The 15,514-nt window shown below is 46.4% G+C and overlaps 1 protein-coding gene across 1 annotated transcript; it reads right to left on the reverse strand.

Moving 5' to 3' along the window:
• LOC102944135 (solute carrier family 2, facilitated glucose transporter member 3) lies at nucleotides 1–13,574 on the reverse strand. Its single transcript, XM_037912905.2, has 10 exons — nucleotides 13,185–13,574; nucleotides 9,616–9,711; nucleotides 7,440–7,600; nucleotides 6,861–7,101; nucleotides 6,434–6,596; nucleotides 5,154–5,341; nucleotides 4,404–4,508; nucleotides 3,767–3,868; nucleotides 3,249–3,452; nucleotides 1–2,854 (listed from the first exon to the last, which is right to left on the reverse strand). Exons 1-10 carry the CDS (start codon nucleotides 13,197–13,199, stop codon nucleotides 2,627–2,629), a joined length of 1,503 nt encoding a protein of 500 aa, XP_037768833.1. The 5' UTR covers nucleotides 13,200–13,574; the 3' UTR covers nucleotides 1–2,626.
• Between the last annotated feature and the right edge of the window lie 1,940 nt (nucleotides 13,575–15,514).

Genomic DNA, 15,514 nt, shown 5'->3' on the forward strand with positions numbered 1-15,514 from the left:
TAATATTTACATCCACAGTTTTTATTTTAGAAACATGTAACACAATCACAAAATAATAATAAGTATATAAAACCCATCGGCAATACTCATACTGCAGACATAGAGAAAGAGAGAGAGAAAGAGACAGACTAAGATAGAGTGAGAGTCCAAGGCATCATACAAACACCCTGATGTGCTGTATGCAATGCTCTAGTGCCCAGCTGGAGGGGAATTTCCTTTCCTTAGATACAGACATACAACCGGAAAGCTGTACCTTCCACAAATGATTAAGGGATCAGAGTTATAAGGAGAATCAAAGGAATGAAATCTGTATAATTTAGCCAAATGATGAAAGAGGGGAGTATAACCGTCTACAAACTCTGAAAGACGTAAATAGCAAGGAGGGAGAGGGAGTCCGAGGAAGGTGGGTGTGGGTGGAAGACCAAGGAGTAAGTTGATGAAATTGAGCGAGGAGGGAAATGTTCTTGTTAAATCACAGGAAATATTTCCCAGCAGCAAAATTTACCGGACTTTGCAATTATTGTCCACAAGGGAAGGGGTGGAGGCTCCATCACTTGAGTCATTTAAAACTCAGACTAGAGCAAACCCTGGAGAATACACTGTAAGGAACCCTGGGCACGGTTCTTGGGGGCAATAACCAAGATGTGCCCTCAGATGATTTGGGGAGTATTGTTGTATTTTTGTTTTCTTTAGCCAGCTATGTGATGATGAGGTCAGGCATACTAACCTCCCTGCTGCGTGTTGTATGAAGTCCAGCCATGTAATTCTAGCTTTGGTGTAAATGGACCCAGGGTCTTAATTCAGATCCAGAGTTTGTTTCAATCCAAAAATGCAGAGGTGCTCAGTGCTGGAATTTGAGTTTGGACTTCTTACACAGATGTTGATGGAGTGTCAATGGGCCTAACCACACTGGACTCTCCTTCTTTCTCCCTACTGAGTATTCCAGTCAGTGAAACAGAGCTCTCAACCCTCCAATTCAAATGTACTATATGCACTAAGCCTTGCTCTGCTAAGCTAAAGGAACTTTTCAGTCCTCTGGCAACTAAGAGACAAGAGGAGGGACCATTATTAACTGAATGTGTCTGACATATCCCATCTAGTAGAGGGCAGTAGTGTACACACACACAGACACACACACAGACACACAATACATTACAGTATTCCCTGGAGCCTCCAGAATGGACAGCCCAGCCCCTGTAGCAAAAATTTACCCTCTAGTCATGGACTAAACATCTTTCTGTCTGACTATCAGGTTTCAGGAGCTTTGGTCTCTATTCCTTCATTTCTACCTTTACAGAGTCCTTTGTGTCTTGGATAACTAGTCCTGTATCCAGAAGGTTCATGCTACGTGCCTTTGTCTAAAGTTTAACTATAGGAACAATTGATAAGAATATACAGTTTTGGAATTTTTTTTTTAGACACACATCTCTTTAAATTACAATCTGTCTCTTTCAGACTTCCTTTACTGTTAGAAAAGAGGAACAGAGAAGCCAAATTTCAAGAAAAGAGGGTTGGATGAGTCAGCGTCTGGCCTGAAATAATCACCCAGCCTCCACAAGAACTAATAGAGGCTGAAAATAGTGTCAAATAACAATGCCCTTTTGCTGTAATACTGCAATTTTCAAGTAATCCTCGTGACCATTATTTAACATAGCCACCAAAAAGTCCTGAAGAACATAAGAACGTTGGTGGACACAAGAATGTACACAAATACTGTCACATGCTTATTCTCTCTAGTACTCAATTTTTTTAAATTTGTGTCTGGAGGACAGAAATGTCCTTTAATGGAGCCATGCATAATCAGCTCCATTTCATGTACAACCAGAGTGCTATTTTTCTCTTTAGTACCACATTTCTGCTTTACAGTTTTATTGCACCTCAAACCTACAGTATCATCTCTTAAAAATAACTATTTATCATAAACATCTTCTGCTTCATTATCTGTACATATTTTTACATATAAAAAAAATAAATATTTACAACTAAACTGACACACAAATAAATAAACCAATGTAAAACTGAGCTTTCAGACTAGCTGTACAAAAAAGAAAAGGGAAAAAGAACCCTCTCTGGTAACTTGGTCCGCTTCTCCTGAGGCACCCACCAGACAGCAAATATGACATGATGGCTTTTTGCATTTGGGTAATTACATTAAATTCCAGCATAATACTGCATACACACGGTGGAGCAGAATTAAAAGTGGGAAGAGACGGCACTGTGGAGTTGTTTGGTTGCTTTAGCTCACTATACAAAAATAATAGTAAGTTTAAAAAACATAAGAGGTTGCTATGCACAAAAATACCTTAATACCTAGGAGCAGTTAAAGGTGAGAGCAAAAATATTGCCCATACGTTCTCCTCCTCAAGTGCATAACAGGTGGAGATGAGGTTATTTTAGCTCCTGATGCCCTCCCGTGTTGAAAGCAGATGAGACCTTCCCACTTCAGACCATCTTAACCCTGGCAGGGCTTGGCAGAAATGTGGAAGGGAGCGGTGCGAGGGGAAGAATAAAATAGCAGCAATTTTTAAATTGTCCTAGATTTTCTCCTGACGTATATCTCTGCCCAATCCTTGAAAGACTCTCTGCTTATTTCTTTAACAATGAAAAAGGGTCAAGAAGGGGTGCGTTAAATATTTGAGGTAACATCATTAGCAGACTCTATGCCCTTCAGTTCCACCATGGGGCTTTTCTCCACTGCTGCAACGGTGCCACTTCCTTCCACTTGTCCTTCAAAGCCCCTGGAAATGTCTTCAAAAGTCCTGCCCCTGGTCTCAGGGACTTTGAAGAAGGTGAAGACAAAGAAGATGACCAGGAAAACAATGAAGATGATGAAGACATAGGGACCACACAATTTCTACAGGGGGGAAAGAAGGGAAAGGTTATAATTTGAAAAGTGCATAGGCCTAAAATCAAGGTACAGTCATTATCTCCTAAACTCAGAATCACAACACCCTCCCCAAAATATGGACTTATTTACTTTTAACGTAGTATTTTTAAAGGAACACCCCAGGCCATTTAAGGGATTTTTAAAGCTTGATTCTGAACTTTGAATGCTATCATGACTCACAAATATTGTGGCTCTCAAAGGGGGCTATGTTGATTGGCTATGTTGACTAAGTGTCCAGCTATTGGTGGATTATAAACATTAAGTGAAAGCAAAGGAATGGGGATGTTGTTTAAACTACAACACTCTCTCAACAGTAGCTAACAATCAGATCAACACAGTGCTTTCCAGATTGTGTCCTTACCTCTGCATAGGGGAAGAGCATTCCCACCAAGAAATTGGAGGTCCAGTTGGAGCAACCAGCCACTGCCACAGCTGCAGGACGGGGACCTTGACTGAAGAGTTCAGCCACAATGAACCAGGGAATAGGACCGGGGCCAATTTCAAAAAAGGCCACAAAGCCAAAGATGGCAACAATGCTGATATAGCTAATCCAGCTCAAGACATCCTGCAAGGGAGAGAAACATGAATAGCTGTAATTTGACAAGCAAACATGGGATAACGGAACACGTGCTCCAACATCTCTATGTCCTTAATCGTGGTATATAGTTCCTGCTGTATGGGAATGTATATTCCCCCTAATCCCAGCTGTACCCCCACTATAGATTCTCCTTTCTTTATACTCAAGAGTCCCCTGTCTCCATACTCATCCCAATCCCTCCAAAGATGCCCTTTCCTTTACCTTTGGGTCCCCTCAGTTTCCCTCTGTGTCCCTAATGACATCTCAACTCTACAAGAATGGGCAGTTTGCTGTCAACTCACCTTAAGTGTCAAAGCTATGGTCATGAGAACGGCACAGAGAGCCATGCCACCCAAGCCGACCAAATGAAGGGTCCTGCGCCCTGCACGCTCCACCAGGAACAGCTGCAAAAGTGGCAGGAGAGAAAAACATTAGATTAGAAAGCAACAGCCAAAGGGGCTGGCTCCACATCCTGACAAGCTCTGCACCCCCATCCCCAAGGAGTTTATCTGCCATTTACCTCCACCTCTCCAGTGCTCATGTGGTCAGTGGCAGCCTAAATGGATGGGGATATAGGATACTATGTCTCTCCCTACCCCTTCACCCAGCGTTTTTCTATCTCTTTCCCCACTCTTTCCTCCCCCTCTTCTTCCTCTGACTTTTACCCTTGCCCACATCTCTTCTACACCATTCTATCTCACCCTTCTCTCCCTCTTTCTTTCTTCTAGTATTCTCACATTCCCTCCTTCTGCCATGCTCTCCTCTCCTGCTCTTTCACACTTCCCTTTGTGCCTCCCCTCTCCCTTCTGCAAATCTCAGCCACAGTTTGGCTGAAGAGAAAAAAACTGGCTCCAGGATAACTATTTTCCCCAAAATCTCCCTCCATGCAGATCAACACCAGCCATCATCTCACCAACCGCTCTCTGCAGCGCTACTTACCGATACGACAGTGAAGACCGTGTTAACCACACCAGCACCAATGGTGGCATAGACAGGCTGCTTGACACCAGCTTTTTCGAAAATCCCCGTGGAGTAATAGAACACCTGGGAGTAGAAGAAGCAATTGGATATGGTTACAAGTTCCTGCACCTGAAGGGATGCCCCTTATTTTCATGCCTATCTCTCCATGTGTCCAATAAGAGCTCAGACAAAAAGGTATATACTTCAATCCATAATCATGCAAGGACCATTCATTGTCATACACAGGTATAACAATTTTCCATGAAAAAAAACCCCCACTATAGGGAAGTGCCCCTTTAAAATAATCTTTGTTCCCTCTTGTTCATATAGTTATCCGTGAAATGGAGGTGGTCATCCTAGTTCCTAGCTACACATCTCCTTTGATGTGCTGAGCAGCCCCTTTCTAGAGCTGGGCTATAAAACACAATCGGATCCTGATGAGTTCCTGAGGTCACGGAAGGTTTTATGGATCTCCCTTGACTCCAAGTGACCTGCTTCCAGGGGTGAGCTATACCTGATGAGGTCATAACGCAGCTGAATATTTCAGCGAGCTCTTTTTGGCAGGGAATATCACAAAAATTGACCTCAACTGAAGACAGGAAGTGGAGCCCAGGAGCCCAGATTCTCTTGCTATTGTAACTGGCTGACTCTCACTGAAGTCAATGGGAGACACTCATACACAGCAGCAAGAGAATTGAGCCCAAGAAGTGAAACAGGAAGCTGACTTACAGCATTGATGCCCGAGAGCTGCTGGGAGAGCTGGAGTACGATGGCAATGATGATGGCCTGGCGGTAATTCGGCGAGCGGAAGAGCTCCGGCACTGTTGCTTTCCTCTCCTGGGACATCTTGGCGCTCTCCTCTTTCATCTCTTGGATGTCTTGGGCCACATCCTGTGTACCACGGAGCTTCTGGAGAACTACAGGGAGGAACCACACATAGAATACATGAGATGTCATCAATTTACATGCCCCAGCCAACAAGAGGCTTGAGTTCCACTCCCAGCCCTAGTCTCCAACTCTCCAAGGGGGGATCAAATGCTGTGAAGACTGGACCCCCTAGAAGTTAATATTCTGCCTGGCTATGTGGGACAGATTAAGGCTCTATTCCTGGTCCTGGCCTCCTATTCAACCTGGAGCTAAATGTGTTAGGAGCACAGTAGATGTTAGGCCTAGTGATCTGTGCCTCTGAGCCAGAGACCTACATTTGATTCCTGCTCCTGTTCACACACTCACCTTGGGGCTACTTAGGAGCACAGCAGAGGCTGAGTCCAGTGATACCATGAGGAAGACCTCTTTTCCTAGTCTCAATCACTTTATTTTCCAAAGATTGGGAGGGGCCAAACCTGTTGTCCTAGGCCCTATCGTTCTACACTAGGCCATGTAAATTCTGGACTTCTTACTCTCATCAAGAATGTGCTGGGAGCACCCTGATGGGCAAGCCTGATGGGCAAGCCTGATGCCTCATAGGGACCAGGTAAGAAGGTAGGACAAGAAGTAATGGGCTTAATCTGCAGCAAGGGAGATACAGGTTAAATATTAGGAAAATCTTTCTAACTAAAAGGGTAGTTAAGCCCTGGAATATGCTTCCGGGGAGGTTGTAGAATCCCCATCACTGGAGATTTTTAAGAACAGGTTGGGCTAACACCTGTCAGGGATGGTCTAGGTATATTTGGCCCTGCCGCAGCTCCGAGGGGTGGACTTGACAACGTCTCTAGGTTCCTTCCTCTCTTACATTTCTATGATTCTATGATTTTGCATTGCCATGCAGCAGACCCCAGACCAGTTACAGTTCTCTCACACATCCTGGAGCTCGTGCAGGCTGGGGGTACTGCAGAGGGCAGGTCTGGTGACCTCTGGGGATCAGCTGTCTACACTATCGTGCAGGAGATCCAGGTTCTCATATCACTCCTCATCATCCATTCCCCTAAGTTCAGTTCAGGCTAGGAGGACTGTGGTGACTGGGCTGACCAGTAGCTGTCCTATGGTGCCATTTAGAAGTGTCCACGCACCTGCTTGCGCTTTCTCTTCCTCCATCTTGTTGATCAGCAGGAAACGGGGACTCTCAGGGCAGAAGGGCAGAGCAGCACACTGCAGGATGGCTGGGATAATAGTGAACCCCAAAAGCAGTGGCCAGAGACTCTCACTCCCCATGATCTCCTTCAAGCCGAAAATCTAATCCAGCGAACAAGAAGAGAAAGAAATATTACGAGATATTCCCCTGTGTTGAAAATTAAGTCTTTACCCTTTCTCCCCCTCAAGAATTACAGTAGTATGGTCAGTTAGCTATTCAACCCACCCATTCCTCCCCATGGTGACTATAGAATGGTCCATGAGGTCTCATCCCCCTCTAATGATACCCGTGAAGCAGCCTGTTAGCCCCATAAAACTTTCAGTGCCCCCCCCAACAGCCATTGAGAAAGTCAGGATCAGGCCTACCTGTGCCACCAAGATGCCCACAACGATGCCCAGCTGGTTGAGGGTGCCAAAGGCACCACGCAGGGCGGTGGGTGAGATCTCGCTAATGTACATGGGAACAAAGCCAGTGCTGAGGCCACAAAAGAGGCCAATGATAAAGCGGCCAAGGATCAGCATTTCTACTGCTTTTGCCATCTTGGAAAAGCCCATCAGGGTGCCACCCACGAAGGCCAGGATGTTCACCAGTAGCATGGAGTTCCGCCTGCCAAGGAGAGAGACATTAGCATAGGCCAGGGGTTATTGATGTGCAATGATAGGGAGAAAATTGCAGAAGTTATATGCCCAGCCAGATCCCCCTTCCCCGGGCCACGCTTCCCCACTCAGCCTTCCCTTTGTGCCTCACTCCCTTTGTCTGCTTCTTTTCTTCTCTCTCCCCCACTGTCTTGCCCTTGCAGGAATCGGTCCCTTCTCCCCAACCTACCCTCCTTCTCTGGTCCATTAGTCCAATTTTTTGGAGAGAAATAATTTCTCCTAATCCTTCCAATATCCCATAATTCAGAGACAAATTCCATGGTGGCTTAGACCCCCTTCCTAACGTACCTTCCAAATCGGTTGACAAAAAGTCCAACAGAGAAGGAGCCGATCATCCCTCCCACGGAGAAGATGGCGACGGAGAGGGACCACAGCGAGGTCAGAAGCTCGGAGGAGGTTGGGGTCCCTCTCTGCAACTCCAATGTTTGATTGAAGAATGCCTGAATAATCTGCATGGGAGAAAACACCCCCCAGAAACGGGAGGAGAGAGGGGTTACAATCAAATATCATGTACTGTGGGAGAGGCGGAGCTCTGTATGAAATCAGGGGGTTCTTTTGTCACAAAGTCAGGGTGGTGGGGAGAGATCTCAGACATTTGGAAGTAGAGAAGCTAAAGTGGGTCAGGACAGCTGAAGAGGAACCCAAAGTTTCAGAGGGAGAGACGCTCAGAGAAGAGCAGTAGGACATGATTAAGAGGATGGAGAGACTGATTTACTTAGTATGATGAGATTGGGCAAGAGATGATTAAGGAGATAAGGCTAACTCTCTGTAAGTAGCGGAAGGATGTAGACAGCAAGGAGGGTGCCTTAGGTGACAGTAGGTCTGAGTGAGGAGAAATAGCAGCAATGGGACTAAAATGAGCAAAGGGAAATGTTCTCTCACAAATGAGAACATTTCTGGTCTCAGGATACATTCCCCAGCGGCGAGGGGTATGTGAGACTGTGAAATAGTTTCCCCAAGAGACTGAATAAAATCCTGAAGCACTCCAGGGAACTATCCTGCATTGTCTTCTAGGATGGATGAGATGATAGGCAAGAGAACTTTTCCTGTTGCTAAGTTTTCGGATAGATATCCTGTCTGATTACAAAGTGTTGCAGGGCCCGAGTTTCACATTATGTGCCCCCAGCAGGTGGCAGCAAGGCGCTAGTTTGACTGCACACCCCCATCTCTGGTTATGACATCTGTATTCCGGGAGACAGGGTGGATGTGGCAGACGTGACTCACTTTTTTGCATGAGGTTTAGCTCATCTGGTTTACAAGAAAAAAAAAAACGCCTACATTTTTCATTTCTTTTTTTTTCTCTTGGTGGTGTAATTTGCAAATTACTTGGTTGGAATTTCCCCAGACAGTCACATCCCCCACCAAGCCCCCACTTTGAGCTTAATATGAAACTAGATTAGATAGATAGATAGATAGATAGATAGATAGATAGATAGATAGATAGATAGGAGAAAGCCTGAGAGATGAAGCCCAAAATCAACAGGGAAACCATAATTCCATGCAGCCCTATCTCAGCTCTTTGCTGTCCCCTCCAACCCCTGAAAGGGCTGTTCTGTGACTCAGAACAGCCCCCACTCCTGTCAGTATGCTTCATCCTAATCTATAAGGGAGGGTGAGAAGGTTTCTGTGGTTTGAACGATAGCAGACTGGCAGCAGGGACACATCGTTCTGGTGAGGATATTCCCCAAAGTAAATTATTTTAAAGCGGTGGAATCTGGATAGAAAACTAGACTGGCAGGAGGGTTATAGAGTCTCCCCAAACTCTCCATATGCCCAGTCCCTCCCCTTTCCTGGTTCTAATGTCTCCTATATGCCAATGTTCCAGTTTGGGTTTCCCCTCCTTTCCCCTTTACTACACAATGGAGGCAGAAACTCCACTCCAGCCTCCCTCTGCATCCCCAAAATGAAGGGAGCAACTTCATTCCCATATTCCTGTGTATTTTGGAAGACAGGGATACCCCTCTTTCGTGCTTTTGCTCTATCTACATCCAAAACATGCAGGGACAAGGCTTCCAACTGCCCCAAACAAGATGGCGTCCCTTCATAATTCTCCCTCTGGATGTCCAGATGAGACAGAGATGCCATCCACACTCCCACTGTACCTCATAAATGGGAGGACCCCATCACTCCCTACCTGCCTGAAATGGCAAACTGACCCCTCTCCTTTTATCCCTCCTGTACGTGAAGTGGGACAATGACCCTCTTTACTCCATCTCTCCTCACCAAAATGTAAAGGTGACCCTCTTCCTCCTCTTCCCCTGCAATAAAAGGGATGGTCCTCTCTCTTCCTTTGCCCTTCAAATAGGAGAGACAAACCATTCACCCACTAGCTCCTCGATGACCTTCCCTCTCTCCCTGCCTCTAAGATGATCCTCAGCACCCATCTTTTGAGGCAGAATGAGCTCTATGGAAGAGATGAGACCACCCGGCTATGTCAAAACCCAGAGGGCTCTTTCTCTCTCACCTTCTCAGGTGCATTGATGACACCCGTGTTGTACCCAAACTGGAGCGATCCGATGGCCGCAGTGGAAACGGCACAGAGAAGGGGACAAGTAATTTTCTGAAGAGAGAGAGGGAAAAATCAGTCATTTAATTAATTTTTTCACATTTTCCACACAAATTGTTTTTCTGTTTAACACAACAATCTCAGCTAAGAGCTCCTCAGAAGCCAGGTCTAGTGCTCCCTATGGGTCGCTTGGGAGAGGAGGGTTCCATCCCCAGTCTCAATCTTTGATTATCCTGGGCCAACATGGGCCGGGAATATTGAATATAATGCTAATCATGGGAGCACATGTATACTCAGCCCTGTCATGTGACAGGCCACCCATGTGTGTTACATCCTGATTGCATGGGGTCAGAAATAAAATAAAATTGGTTAGGAACCTGCCAATGTAATAGCAAACTATCCACACAAAGATCATATGGCACAGACATTTCAAGAACCAGTCCTACTGAAGGAACAGAAAACACCTCAACAAATCCAAGCAGACACTCGTGCTGCATGTTTTGAGGATACCCAGAATGCCACTGAGAATGGTCCTGTGCTGGCCAATGGAACACATGCTCACCCAGTCAGTGACAATGGAAAACAGGTGCAGCAAACGTGAAGTGGTGGAGCCACATCAGCAGCTCAACAAGCCATTGCAGGAGGAACTGTTCTGAGAACAAGAAGTTCAGAGACCCACTGAGGTTCACTGACAGTTATTGACAGATATTGAATTAGAGGCAGGATGGTTATCTCACCTGTCAGAGGTTCCAGTTATACACCCTGCTCTCCAGTTATACACCCTCTATTTGCATTTCTTAATTGGCTGTACTAGCTAGTGGCTGTTATTTTTTGGTTTATATGCTTCATTTAGAAGTAGATTCTGACCCCTGGCATGTTTTGAAAACACTTCCCATGCAATGTGACTGGGGCCACTAAATAAGTATAAATCTCAGTACTCCTAGGATTAATACCTTTATTACAGTGGAGGCCAGATCTAGTGCCCTGAGGGATTAGCTCTCTGCACTGCCATGCAGGAGACCTGGATTTCTTTCCCCATACTGGGATTTTACTCCCTGAACCAAAGGCTGCTGGTGTTAAAACTCTTCATGGCAGCGTAGAAGGCAGTACTCCCAACTCTTGTGATTTTTTTCGCAAGGCTCTCAATATTTCATGTATTTCTTAAAGCCCCAGCTCCTGGAGTCAAGTGATTATATCAGACTCTCAGTTTTCATTAAAGTAAAAAGTATGTTTCTAGCCCTGGCTGCCAACCAAAGCTGGAAAATATGACCCATGTGAATTCTAAGGCTCAGAAACCAAAAACCAAATAAAAAGTGTGCAACATTTTTCATAGTTTTAAAATCTCACAATTTTGGGATGCTGACTGATAATTTTTGAATGCTTTGAGTTGGCAGCACTTCAGAAGTTCCATCCTTAATACCCTATCCTGGTTTCTCATTCACTAGGGACTGGGAACTCTTCCAAAGGTGTTAACAATGTGTATTCCCAGCCCTAGTTTTCACTCTCTAAGGCCAGTGAGGACTGGGAATAATGTGGAGACCAGTGTAGTACTTCCATTCCCAATTTCTGATACTCTCGCCTGGGGCCAGCAGAGACTGGGAGTGCTACAAGGTCAGACCTGATTCCCTCTGCGCTGTCATGTAGAAGACTCAGATTTAGCTTTGCTCTCTCATTGCCTTGGGGTCAATGAGCTCTGAAAAGGCCTAGATTAGTGCCACCTAGAAGCTTGTTGGATGCAGAGGCTAGCACCCAAATATCTCACAGATATTGATGGATTTATCCTCACAACACTGCTATGAAGTAGGAATTATTATTCCCTCCATGTTGAAGATGAGGAACTGAGGTACAGAGAGAATAAGTGCCCCGGGTCACAGTGCATCTGGGAACAAAACTCAGATCTTCCGTTTTTCAGTTCAGTGCCTTAAGCAAAAGAGCATCCTGCATTGCCATGGCTTACTCAATGTCCAGGCCAAGTCTCCAGCTCCACAGGGCCCATCTGGGCACGATGTAACATAGGCATACTTTGCTTACATAGTATACACACACATACTATAGATGGTATAGTTCTTATATATTCCACACCACGTTTCATGCCTCCTGCCTTTTCTAATCTATTTCTTTGTATTACACAGCCAATCTCACACTCAAGTATACATGACATGGTCTCACCCCTTCCAACCCTGCAGTGATAGGACTATGATCTAATGTATATTCTCTCCAGCCAGCAGCATATCCATGGAGCTCAGAAATACCAGGGTGGGATCTACACAAACCGCAGTGACAGAGTTGAGGCTTAGACGCTGGCGGGGAATTCAAAACACCACCCATACCCCTCCCTCTCACAATGGGCGACAATGGTATCTGACTGCATGTATATTATCGGTGGAGACATTTCCCACCAGTTTTCTCTCTTTTCATTGGCTGGAAACCCAGAATAGTAGCACTCATTGACCTCAACTGGGGCAGCTTCTTTACTCTCCTCTAAATGACCTTGATTGGGATGCTTGTTCAGAGTTCCCTCCCTCATGCCCTCACACTTTCCTCTTGTCCCAGAAAAAGGGAAAGAAAGGCTTGGTTTTATAAACTGATGGCTAGTTGAATACCCCTACGAGAGCAGTAACCCCCAGGTATCCTTCAATGAGCACCAGCATCAGTCAGTTATTTGATGCCACTCTCCCTCCCTCACTGTCTCTTCCCCAGCCACCATTGCCTGCTTTTTATCCTTGATGCTCTCAAACACACACAATTAATTAGTTCACAGATTAATGCACACAACACACATGGACGCCCATCAACAATGCTGCCCACAAAGGCTCTCTAGCTCAGTGTCGTGAGAGGGAGTGAACCTGCCATGTTCTCTCGGTTGAAATCGGAAGGCTAATCATTATTTCTTTAAAAATAGCCTTCAGAAACCTTTAAGAGAAATTGTCCTTTTCTCATCACGAACACATTGTCATCTTGGTCAACCTAAAGACAAATGGCTCTCATTCGGCCAGCACAATAGATCTCATGCCAAATAAAACATGACAAGGAAAGCCATATTTTGAAAAACTACAATCACAAAAATGTACCCAAACAAATGCCATGACTTGCAACAACCCTACATAAACATCTTCCCCTCCCCCTACCGTGCATCCCCTATGGCTGCCACTTTCTCAGAGTCATCCTTAAATAATCATAGTAAAGGCTCGCCCTCATGCACATTCAGTGTTTGATTATAGACCTTTCATCTGCTCAAAAGGCACACAAATAAAATAGTAAAAGAGATAGTAATAATAATCAAACACCATGATGTTATCTGTAAAGACACCTCCTGCGAAGGGATGTCCAACAATTCAAAACATTTTCAACAAGCCAGGCCGAGGGTTTAACAAGTCAGACAAATTGGGTAGCGCTAACCCAGAATGTATAAATGCTGGATGATCAGACGCAACCATGTTCAAACCAAGGCACGCACTGAACAACAAAACCACTCATAAGCAGGCTAAAAATATAAAGGCAAGGAGAAAAAGATCTGCTGTAGTTACCTTTTTGCTCTCCATGGTCCTTGGTAAATGTCAAGGAATGTCAAGACACCGCACACCCACTGCCCCCTTCTTAATGAAGTCGTTGACGATCTCTCAAATGTCGTGTATTTGCTTCCCACGCAATTGAATATCTGGAACCGTCTCTGTAATTTTTTGCTCTGTGCAATTTGCAATATCTCTCTGCTGAGGAGCTGCCTTAGAGCAATCTATTTATGGTTTCTGTTAGGAGGTGCGGATATTAGGGAGGGACTGAGCCAGACAAGACCCCGCCCAGCTCCCGTAATAAGCAAAAAAACCCAAACTTGTGACCCTGCCTAATTTTGTGACTTCAATGTTTCATCACTGGAAATTTAGATAAGGCATTTTCTTTCTCTCCTTAAAAGGCATTTGTGTGTGGGAGTCTGAGCAGAGCCCTCTTTATGTTTCACAGATACTACAAACCCTGAAAACATCACTCAGGAGGGCAGCTAATGGGATTTCCCATCCGTTCCAGTTGTGATTGCTCATATTATTTAACTCCAGACAGCATTTTGGAAAGGACCTGATTATGGAGATGAGTATTTAGCAGGCTATTGTTGCCATGCAATTATATAGCAATAAAATAATAATGATTTGTGTAAAAGGCTCCAGATATAATTAATTTGTACTGTGTTCAGAGATGGCAGATAGATAGATAGATAGATAGATAGATAGATAGATAGATAGATAGATAGATAAAATGAATATAAGAGAGAGATGCTCAGTAACTGTGGCCCTATGGCCCCTCCCACATCGAGACATGTGGAAGGGAAACACAGCACCCAAAAGCTACACGGGATTTGGAGAGTGGTCTTTTTGACACAACACCCCATTCTCCATCTGAAGCCAGAGACCCTGTGGGCAGAGGTTGAGGCCTGATTCTGCTGTATAAACTGGGGATCTGCAATAGGAATGCCATTGCCCTAGTGCTCATGGCTCTGCTGCTGCTCCATAGCAGCGAGCAAGTGCCTTGGGGAGCATCTCATGGCAGCCGGGCTTTGCAGGCAGAGGCCAGCTCCAGGGGGTGTCACCAGCCGGTGTTGGGCTCCTTGGGGGGACAGGCAAGAGTGTGTCAGGAGCGCAGCTCGGAGCTGTGCCACCCACCCTGCCAGCCAGTACCCTGGCTCCCCCAGCATGGAGAGTCAGGTGCCTGAGTGGCCCGGGTGGCTCCCACCAGCTTCCAATCCACTGGCTTCTGGCAGGAGGTGACAGTTTTCAAACTGTGGGGTGTGTCCTAAAACCTCTGTGCTTAATGTACGGTTGCCAAGCGTCCAGTTTTTGACCAGAACACCCAGTCAAAAAGGGACCCTGGCAGCTCCAGTCAGCACTGCTGATAGGATCATTTAAAGTCTGGTCGGTGGCACAGCAGGGTTCAGGCAGACTTCTTGCCTGCCCTGGCTCTGCGCGGCTCCCAGAAGCGGCCGGCATGTCCCTGTGACCCCTAGGTGCAGGGACGGTCAGGGAAGCTCTGTGCACTGCCCCCAGCCTCTGGCATCAGCTCCGCAGCTCCCATTGGCCGGGAACCATGGCCAATGGGAGCTGCAGGGGCAACACCTGTGGGCACGGACAGCGCACACTGCACAGAGCCACCTGGCCATGCCTCTGCCTAGGGGGCGGACATGGCAGCCGCTTCTGGGAGCAGCGCAGAGCCAGGGCAGGCAGGAAGCCTGCCTTAGCCCGGCTGCACCACTGACCGGGAGCTGCCTCAGGTAAGAGCCGCCTCACCAGAACCCTCTGCCCCCAGTCGGAACCCCCTCCCGCACCCTAACTCCCTCCCAGACCCCGCATCTACACCCAACCCCTTGCCCCATCCCTGAGCCCCCTCCCACATCCCAAGCCCCTTGACCCCAGGCCCACCCCAGAGACCACATCCCCAGCCGGAGCCCTCACCTCCTCCTGCACTCCAACCCCCTGCCCCAGCCCAGTGAAAGTGAGTGAGGGTGGGGAAGAGTGAGCAACTGAGGGAGGAGAGCTGGAGTCAGTGGGGGCAGGGCCTCAGAGAAGAGGCAGAGCAGGGGAGGGGCCTCGGGGAAGGGGTGGGGCAAAGGTGTTTGGTTTTGTGCAATTAGAAAGTTAGTAACCCTAGCATAATGGAAGACAGAAATCTGGGGGAGGGGGCGTGTGCCCCCAAACATTGCCTCTGGGGGAGCAAATATGCTTGCTCACCCGGGGCACTAAAATGGCTAGTTACAATTCTGGCCCTTCCAGCCATGCAGAGAGGCTTTCCCTCCATGCTCCTTGCAACCCCTCCATAAACCAAGCTATAACAAAATAGCTGCCATGCTCTCATTGGAGAGAGATGGAGACATAAG

This window comes from Chelonia mydas, chromosome 1 (assembly GCF_015237465.2).
Source record: "Chelonia mydas isolate rCheMyd1 chromosome 1, rCheMyd1.pri.v2, whole genome shotgun sequence".
Taxonomy (NCBI): domain Eukaryota; kingdom Metazoa; phylum Chordata; order Testudines; family Cheloniidae; genus Chelonia; species Chelonia mydas.